Source organism: Phoxinus phoxinus (assembly GCF_949152265.1).
Source record: "Phoxinus phoxinus genome assembly, chromosome: 15".
NCBI classification, from domain to species: domain Eukaryota; kingdom Metazoa; phylum Chordata; class Actinopteri; order Cypriniformes; family Leuciscidae; genus Phoxinus; species Phoxinus phoxinus.
This window is the reverse complement of record NC_136890.1, coordinates 11,034,706-11,044,966: the sequence shown is the minus strand read 5'-3', so window position 1 is coordinate 11,044,966 and position 10,261 is coordinate 11,034,706. Positions and strand designations below refer to the sequence as shown.

The following is a 10,261-nucleotide window of genomic DNA, read 5'->3' as shown; positions in this document are numbered from 1 at the left end:
CCCTCTCCCTCAGCAACATCTGGAGTCCATTCCAGGTGGAATAAAGAAGAGGGAATATAAATGGAGAAGTGGGCCTCCGTCTGCAGAGAGTGAAAGTTATACAATGGACAAATACGAGGAGGAAATGACACAGAGAGTTATTAGGCTTTAGAAAGAAACAGACTCTATATCATTTTTATACAGGACGTGCAGACCCAAAAAGACAAGAAAGCCACACTTGAAATCGGTCTAATATGATTTGGTGCTCAAGTAACATTTCTTATTATTAGCACTGTTGAAAACAGTTGTGCTGCTGAATATGCTTGTGGAAACCGTCATACATTTTTTTTTGGAATTCTTTAATGAATAGAAAATAAATTTATTTCAATTGGAAATCTTCCCACTGCGCAATGTGACGTCGGAATGACGTCTTTACTATGTCATTTTTGGACGCCCAATTTTGGTCGACTGAAGGGGTTGTTTTGTAATGTCGCCAGGCAACGTCTTTTTTCAATGTCTACCGCACGTCTAATGTTGAAGTCCATGGGACTTCCGTGGGGTTATTTATAGTCCTAATGTGGTCGTCTGTGGACGTCTTTTCAACATCAAATTTAGACTATTAGACTATCTATTAGACGTGGTTTTTATACAACTTCTATAATAGTCCCATGTTTCAAAAGGGTGGAGGATCTGTTTTCTGTACTATGTATTTACATTTGGCAGACGCTTTTATCCAAGTGACTTACACTTACACTCTTCAGTTATCACCTGCTGCTGAGACAATCAAATGGAGTTTTTGGAAAATGATCTTAAAAAATTATAAATAATCTGTATTCATATGTATTAATCATGTTGATTAAAACAATTTAGATATTTGTAAATAAAAAAATATTACATAGTAATTGTGTAAATTTCCTGCACATGTCATAGACGTCCAAAAAAATTACCCAGTTCAAAGGTCAAATGTTGAACGTCAATATGGCATCTAAGTTGGGTCATTTGGACGTCCAAATAGTGGACTAAGTTCGCACGTCGAATAGATGTCTAGAATTGGTCATGGACCGACGGACCCAATATAGACATGATCTGCACATCTATCCGACGTCCAATGTGTAATGGGTTTTGTAACATTAATGTAACAATAGGTTTTTACTGTCACTTTTGATCAATTTAATCCGCGCTAAATTAAAGTATGAAATTCTTTTTTTTTTCTCTTCTTCTTCAGAACCACTGGGTATATATAATTGATTTATTCACAAATCAGTTATGAAAAATAATAAATAATTAATGTTATATATATATAAGGGGACTAATATATATATATATATATGGGTGTAACTGAGTAAATGTAATTGGGATTACATAATCAGATTCCAAATTGTAATTAGATTATATTACATTTTAAAATGCTTAAAACCACGTTACAGTTACTTTTTGTGCATTACATTATTACATATTATTCACACAATGGTAGTACATTATTCATAATTTGTTGATTCTAACTAATTCTTCAATTTACTCTTTTAAATGGCCCTTCTAAAAAAATATTAATTTTCATTTGACATTTTTATGATTAATCAATCAACTCAGAATCCCACTGTTCCTTAACCCAGATTGGGAAGCCCTGTCATAATAATGCTTAATGCTTTTTATGTTGTTGATAACAAATAATGGAAAATATCAGGAAAAATCAAGAATGGTACATTCAAATCTAAGTGATAAATGAGTCATCCAGATTACGTTACAAACAAAAATTTGTCTCATGTAATTTGTGATCAGTAACAGACTATATATATATTATATATATATATATACACACACACTTTAAAAAAAAAAAAACTTGTAAGTGCTATATATAATTTAATTATATTTTATTGTATTATTTTTTATATAAATGTTGAGTGATTTTGGTTTTCGGTCATGTGATATCAAAGACAGCTACTGCAATACTACTGACTTTACTTTTAGACACTACACATTAGACAGTTCCTCCCAGGGATGAAGGTATTGACCCCTGGTGAGTGATGTTATTTCCCGTCTCTCTATCTCTCTGGTGAGGTCACTATCTGCCTCCAATCCACAGGGAGATTTAATACTGGTTGAAAAACACAACCAAATGTATGAAAGGCACAAAAACAAAAAGGCGGCCAACAAATATATAAAGAACACTTTGTGAGTTCATTTCAAAGCAGTGTTGGCCTGTGATAAAAGGATATCTACTTGATCTGAAGTCAAGTGACTCAGATATGAAAGTTTTCAGCAGGCCAGTGTTTATGTATAGCGCCACCTTGTGGTGTCTGTCTGTTCTTGCTATTCCCGTGATCTGTGCCTATATGGATGAGTTTCAGGGGTGAGCATCTCATCACTTTTCTTCAACTATAGGCACTATCAATACGCAATGGGGTATATAACACAGGAGAAATTTTTTTTTTCGTTCATCTTTTTTCTTTTATCATTTCCACCAAATGTCACTTCCACTAGATATGGTGTAGGCTATTGTGTTTAAACTCTTTTGTCTGGCTAAGACAAATAGATAGCATTTTATATATATATATATACATATATATATATATATATATATATATATATATATATATATATATATATATATTTATTTAACCTATTTTTATTAATTTGACAAAATTCTAAATTACAAAAATATTCTGTTCACAAGTGATTTTTTAGGTTGATTTTTTTACGTTTTCCAATTTATTCCATGCATCATATTTCATCTGCACTCTAAAAAATGCTGTGTTGTTTCAACCCAATTTTGGGTCAAATATGGACAAACCCAGTCGTTGGGTTACATTTTTAAATTACATTTTTAACCCAACGTTTGGGTTTCTCCATATTTGACCCAAAATTGGGTTGAAACAAGCCAGCATTTTTCACTGACATGGTCTTCTTGGTAAATGTGTACAATATCTTCATAAGTCGCAAATTTGTTCAGTGTGGTGGAAATTGTCACAATTGAGAGACAGTCACAAGTTAAATGGTATGAATCATTTTCACACAATATACACTGGTTTGGTTCATGTTTAATTTAGATTATGCTACTATTATATCATTTATAAACATGTATTGATTCATTTTGTTATGATGGACTTGGAAAGTAGGATTGAAAGTCTTGAAAGTAAAACAATACAATCTGTACATAAAAGACAACAAAATAAATTGAAGGCAAATCAATAATAAACCCAAAACAGATTCAAATAGATAAATAAATAAACAAGTAGCTAAAACATTTCTATAAAATTCATATAAAAAAAAAATCTGTTATTTTTAATAAAATAAACCCCTGGTTCACAAGTTTACAAAAAGTTGCAGAAACACCTATAGATAATAGAATGATTCTGAACTTGAATCATAAATGATTTTGTGTTTGGATAAAGGATATATTTCCACAACGACATAAAACAGTGTGAAGACCAAGTATGTGCATGTGAGCCAATATTTGACACACTCGCTCCATATGAAGTTGGGCCTCGACAATGAGGTTAGAGAGCAGGAGTTAAGTGCGGACCACTTGAATGTCCATCAGCCATTCCGTCAGCGTGTCCCATTAGGAAATCAGTCTAACAAATGTCTGATTGCTCCCATTTCCCTGTTCACCAGGGCACAGTTCCTGTCTTTAGTGTGAACCGCTGATTCTGTTTAATGGGCTTTCGGGGAAAGATTGATTACAGCGATGTCTGGAAACAAGCATGACCTCACACACGTGAACAAAACACCAGAGATAACAACCCATGACCTTAACTGATTGCTGGGAGAAACCGATGTCCAAAAATATCAAACAGCGCAGGCAGGTCATTCATCTCCGCCAAACAATGTAAATGGCTCCGGCACAGGTTATTTTTATGAGAGAGTAAGTCTTAAATGAACTGAAAATCCCCATTACTGTAACTGAAATGATTCATAAGGCTGGGTTAAGACTAAGAGAGGATGCATGTTTGACTTGCACTGCACCACATGGATGTCGTACAAATTTCTTAACCAGTGTCAGAATAACAGACTACACTGGCATCAACACTTTAAACTAATACACATGTCATCACGTGATTCAGATGTCTTTATAATGGTTTGGAGATAGCTGGTGCGGATTGACAGGGAACCAGCCAACCTCTGTGATGCAAAGAAGCCAACCACTCGCTTTGGAAGAAGCCTGATTCCCTCAGCCATCACATACCTTAACAACACACATCGCTGAGTGGAAAAGAATTCCCCCCTGGGGACAATAAAGTCAAAGTTAAAGGAAGCATCACTGCTGTCCCCTAGTGGTCAAACAGAAAATCAACAAAAATATATTTTTTTCCTTTTCTTCACAATGCCTTTGTGAGATGGTTTTAGTTGCTGTTAAGCTGCTGCTGCTGCTGCTGCTGCTGCTGCTGCTGCTGCTGCTGCTGCTGCTGCTGCAAAAAAAAAAAAAAAAAAATATATATATATATATATATATATATATATATATATATATATATATATATATATATATATATATATATATATTATTTATCTCACTGTTCAGATCTTTTTTCTTTTTTTAGAAAAAACAGTAGAATTGTAATAGTAACAATTTTTTAATGACCACTGACAAAAAATGCTGGGTTGTTTCAACCCAAATTTGGGTCAAATATGGACAAACCCAGCCGTTGGGTTAATTCTTTTTTTTTTTTTTATGTTAACCCAACGGTTGGGTTCGTCCATATTTGACCCAAATTTAGGTTAAAACAACCAAGCCTTTTTTAGAGTGTAAAACATAACTAACTATGTGATGTCTGAAATATTCCAGCCTCAGGCCGCTCCAGATCCCGGAGAGCTGCTTCCACTCAGACGGCCGGTCAGGAGGTTTGGAGACTCAGTTCTGGTGATTTAGCTTCTAGCTTTGTCTTCTGAGTTTTCTGGTTCTGTGTTCACAGGTCCGGCTCACAGGAAGAGGCAGAGAGGCAGCCAGCAGAGCCCAGATGATGGATGTCTGTCCAGGCGGTCATGTGGAGGGTTGAGCAGCAGAGGGACGTACATCGTACAGTTGTGGCAACTGGAGTTTGTCCAGGTCCGACAGCCTCCAGGAGATGATGTGCCCTCCGCTGCCAGGTCACGTTCCTGTGGAGCCAACAGTGACCTCGACTGGCCTAACAGCTCAGGGTGCCGTGGAGGTGTCTCCTGCGAACAAGAGCTCAACAGGTGAGATTGAAATAAGGCTGGGGGGTGTAAAGGATACAGATCTTGCTATTTCGTGCTTAAGACTGCTTCAAGTTTTTAACAGGTTCAGGTCTGGTCATATTTGCCGTTGCTCAGACGGAAACTTTTTTTTTTTTGCAGAATATTTCTTTCAGAATTTTGTTTTTCCAAAATATTTTAGTTGGACGTTCGTCTAAAATATGTGTATGTTTCAGAACATTCAGAGAACAATCAAAAGTAACGTTCACATAATGTTTGCAAAATAAAAAAAACAGAATGTTCCCTTAACATTCGCATAACCAAGAACAAAAAAACTGGATATTATTACTTAATATTGTGAAATAAGACTTTGGGGCATTTATGCAAGCATTAAGCAGAAGCAGGGCTGTCGTATAATATATTTGCATTGTTTGGATTTTTACAGATAAGAATCGAACAGTAAAATATAGCCTAAGTCTAAGTGTAATTTTGTCATTGTTTAATTTGAGGTCAGAGATGTTTCTAATAGTTGTCTTTCAATAGTTTTTCTTCATTTCAGAAAAACCTGCAGAATGTAGGAAGAGGAAAGGAATTTGTAGTTTCCTCTTGAGCGCGTGGAAGGCTATGAAACGTAATTTCGGCTGCTGTTGTCACAGTGCTGTGGATGTTGTGGAGCCTTTCGTCCCTCCACCAGATCTGGACCCAGAGCCTGATCCAGATCACTCGGCCGTCAAGCCAAATAATGGTAAATCCATAGTCATTATTTCATGAACATTATTTTAAACAGTATTTGCGTCTTGTTTTCCACTAAAAATATCTTAAGGCTTGTTTTCCGAGAATATTAACTGACTGGATGACTGGAGATGACTGGATCGGGAGGATTTGGCAGGGTGTACGAGGGAACACGGAAATTTGATGGCAAAAAGGTAAATATTACCAAACTGTACAAACATTTTCCTCTTGCATGCATCAAAACATATTTAAAACAATGTACAGATGGTTTAATACTTGGTGCAAGGTCAGGTGCCTGAACTGTTATTGATTGTCGTTGTTTTTTTGTTGTTTTTTTGCAGGTTGCCATCAAGCAGATGAGCAAGATTGACAACAATTGTTATCTTGATATTGTAAGTTGGTCAAAACCTGAATGTGTATTTAGTAGTTTGAGTGCTGATTACTGTAGTTATTAATACACACGTAGGAAGCATTAGCTGTAAATGTTATAGACAAATAAGCCTGGAACCACCAAATAACTTTGAGCTGCAAAGGCTCTGTATCTACAGATATAAAAGCAAAGTACATATAAAAATGACATGTTTTCTTCAGATTTGTACCCAGCTAACCTTCTGTCTGCTACTTTTCTCTAGCCTGGGCATCCCGAACCTCTCGTAACAGAACAACTGCTAATGATGAGGCAAGAACCCAGAAGCCCCTACGTCATACAGCTATACGAGTGGTTTGAACACCCTCGAACATTGCCATAGAATGGAAATCACACAAGCCAAAGTTACATTTGAGAACTCCAACTTATCCAAAGGTGAGTGAATAATATTGATATCTTTGATAAACACATGAAGCAAAGGCTCTATAATTAAAAGTGAAGTATACTCTATCTAAGATTTTTCTTTTCACCAGTAAGAGTACCGTTTGTGATGTTTGAGTTGGGAAAAGGCGCCGAAGCATATTGAAAATATGCTCTCTTTTTGTCGCTCTAAAAACAACATTTATGAGTTGACATGTTCATACAATTTTGTATTGGATAGGAAATAACATACTTGCTGACCTTGGTGGAGGACTTGAGCTTGTGACGTGAATCGAAACCCGAAATCCAACCTCAACTCGACAGGGAACTCAAGCCGACCCACACCAGACCACTCAGATCCTGTGAACATGAGAGACTGCAAGACTGGAAACAAGTCATCAAGTCGTCACAGCCATATTCCCATCCTTCTCCTCCTTATCCATGTTCACCAAGTATAGAGTTAGCCGTAGCCACAATGCAGAAGTCAAGTCAATCTGATCGTCAGAGACATCATTATTCACGTACCCACCAGAGATGAGACCGATTCAATCCCATTTCCACAAATATACCAGTGACTTCAAATAGAAGGTGGCATGGTCAAACAAACTGTAACAATTATAAATCAACATGTGTACACACTCTTAAACTTGTTAAGTTAACTTGTTTTATCAGGCTGTTAGACAAAACAGAAAGGGTGGTGGGTTAGCAGTTATGTTCTCCTCAAAGTTAGTAAAATAAAAGGTAGTTGCAGCACCAAAAAAAAGAAAGAAAAGAAAATCACATTATGGAGGAATTTCAGTTTGGCTTTAGAGCTTATCACAGCAGTGAAACTGCCCTTAAAAAAATAATTAGTGACCCCAGAATAAACTCTGATAAAAAATAATGTGTCAATTCTAGTTCTTTTGCAGCGTTTGATACGATCAATCATGACATTTGAATCGATCGTTTAGAAAAACTAGTAGGTATTTTTTATTCTGTATTAAATTGGTTTAAAATGTATAATAAAGTTAGACATTTTTGTGTCAAAATCGGAGAGCATGTATCTGAGTAACATGAAACCCACTTTGGAGTCAAGCAAGGAAGCTGCCTTGGTCCTTTATTGTTTTCATTGTACATGCTGCCAGTTGATGACAATACCAGAGAACATACTGTAATGTTTCCATAGTTACGCCGATGACACACAACTGTACATATCTGTGAAGCCAATTGTCACAGTTTTGGGATATGTTCCCTGGTGTCCACTAGAGGTCCCCTTTCCCCACGGTGTCATTCTCACTAGGAACTTCATTCCCCACAATCCTTGTCTGCACTCATCACTGTTCATTGTACCCAGCTGTTCCCCGTCATCATTGTCAGTTCTGTGTGTATTTATACCCTGTCTGTTTTAGTATTTGTTACGGAGTCCTTGTTATTCGTCACACCACTTTGAGGTCTGTTTTCCGCTCATTCTTGCCTGTTCTTGTTTGGATTGGCTTATGGATTTTGACCCCTGCCTGGACTGTTTTTGTATCTCGGATTTCCCTATTAAATTACATACTACTGCACTATTGGATCTTCCTGTGTTTCCTTGAGTGTGGATCGTGACACCAATTGACACTGAGGCTATTAATTTGATCACTAAATAAATGTATGAGTCCCAATTTTCTAAAATTAAATGAGGACATTTCATTACTTGGCCCAAAAACTATAAGAGAACTGTTGTTTAAGAATCTAGTTCAATTGACTCCTCGGGTACGACCAGAGGTAGTCTTGGGGCATTATTTTAGATTAATAAGGTAACAAAATCTTCTTTCTTTCACTTTGGAAACATAGCTAAAATTGGTCCTTTTTTAAACCAGAAAGATGGCAAAAAATTTTTTTAAATAAATAAATCATGCTCTCTTCTCAAGTAGGCCTCATTATTGTAATGCACTTTTTACTGGCCTCCCACAAAAATCAATTAACAGACTCCAGCTTATCCAAAACTCTGCAGCTCGGTTATTAACTAGAACCCCCAAAAAAGAGAACATATAACACCAGTTTTGGCTGCACTGCAATGCGGCCGTTGCAAATTATGCCCTTAAACTATGGAATACACTACCGTTAGACATTAGGGAAGCAAGTACACTTTTTTTTTTTTATTAATGTTAAAAACATATTTTTTTTACTCTGTTCTACTCTGGATTATAGTTTATAATTTATTTATTTTTTATGTTTTACCATTTTGTGTGTTGTAGATGATTACTTTCATTTCATGGTTTTTCTTTATATGTTTTATGTTTTGTAAAACATGACCGGGATTTTAACGGTAAAAGACTAAAAATGCTACAGTGAAAAACTGTTAATTGGTTAACAGAAAGTTTCCTAACTATATACGGTAACTGTGATAGATCTAATGGTACATTTAATGTAATTTTACTGTAAAATACCGTTAAATTGACAGTTTTTGAAAGTGGAAAAAAACAACTCTTTGTATAATTTACAGTGAAAAAGCGTAAATTGACATTCCAACAATTCCCTGCGTGACACTTCACATTTGATGTATTTTTGTTGAAATAACGTTTTTTTCATAGTTTTCTTAGTTTTTGTCCAATCAGTTATGTAAATTAGGGTTATATGTTACATTTAATGTTGTTAAATTAATGTTTAAAATTTAATGTTACCATGATGGTGTTTAATGTTTGTGTGAATCACACTATGCAGCTTCTATTAGTATTAACTTTCTTGTTGAAGAGCTGCTTGTGATGAGCTTTGATTGATCATGTGACTCATCACTGCTGTGATTATTGGTTATCAGTGTATTACAATGGTACAAAACAGACATTAATACTTCACCAGGTCGGTAAATTAACATTATATCAAATAATAAAATACGGTTTATTACTGTAAAATTTAGGTTAAGTCTGTAAAACCTAAAAGATTGCTACCGTATTTTATACTGTAAATTTCTGGCAACCACAGCTGCCAGTATTTTACCGTAAATTGAACAGATTTTTTTTTTGTATGTATCTTTATGCTCAATGGTATTTTTGCTGTTGATATTCATCTGTGCAATTATGATCATGTAAAGCAATTGAACATTTTATGTCTGAAAGGTGCTATATAAATAATTTATTATTATTGATTATATTTGCTTTGTTTTAAAAGCAATTTTTGTATAGTAATGTCATTTTACACTACTTTATCTATAGATCTATATATTTAGCTGTTTTTTTCCTTCCCTTAAATTGTGTGTATATACGTTTCGTTGGTCTCTTACTTTGTATAACCAGCTAGGCTATGTCTTAATAAAAAAGTAAAAAAAATACTTTGTTTTTAAAAGTTAAGAATCATCTTTACTTATAAAGTGCATACAGATTGTTTCAAAGCAGCTTTACGGTGACAAACTGGAAAATAATAATCAATGAAAACAATTCAATCCTCTAAAATTCAGCTCTAAGACAGTAGTGTCATTATTCTGTTCATAGTTCAGTAACTGTGTAAAGTTCATCAATTATGTAATGAGTTCAAAGCAGCTCTGCAGAAAACATTGTCATTATTCAGCTCAATAATTTTGACAAACATTAGAAGTGGCTCTTAGCAGGATTATAAAAGAGTATGACATGATCCCTTTAAATAAATGCTTTCAAA

At 35.1% G+C, this 10,261-nt stretch overlaps 1 protein-coding gene across 1 annotated transcript; it reads left to right on the top strand.

Moving 5' to 3' along the window:
• Positions 1–5,950: 5,950 nt before the first annotated feature.
• LOC307011611 (serine/threonine-protein kinase pim-2-like) lies at positions 5,951–7,608 on the top strand. Its single transcript, XM_079637498.1, has 4 exons — positions 5,951–6,059; positions 6,207–6,257; positions 6,498–6,667; positions 6,894–7,608. The coding sequence occupies exons 1-3, from the start codon at positions 5,997–5,999 to the stop codon at positions 6,612–6,614; spliced, it is 231 nt and encodes a 76-aa protein (XP_079493624.1). The 5' UTR covers positions 5,951–5,996; the 3' UTR covers positions 6,615–6,667; positions 6,894–7,608.
• Positions 7,609–10,261: the final 2,653 nt, after the last annotated feature.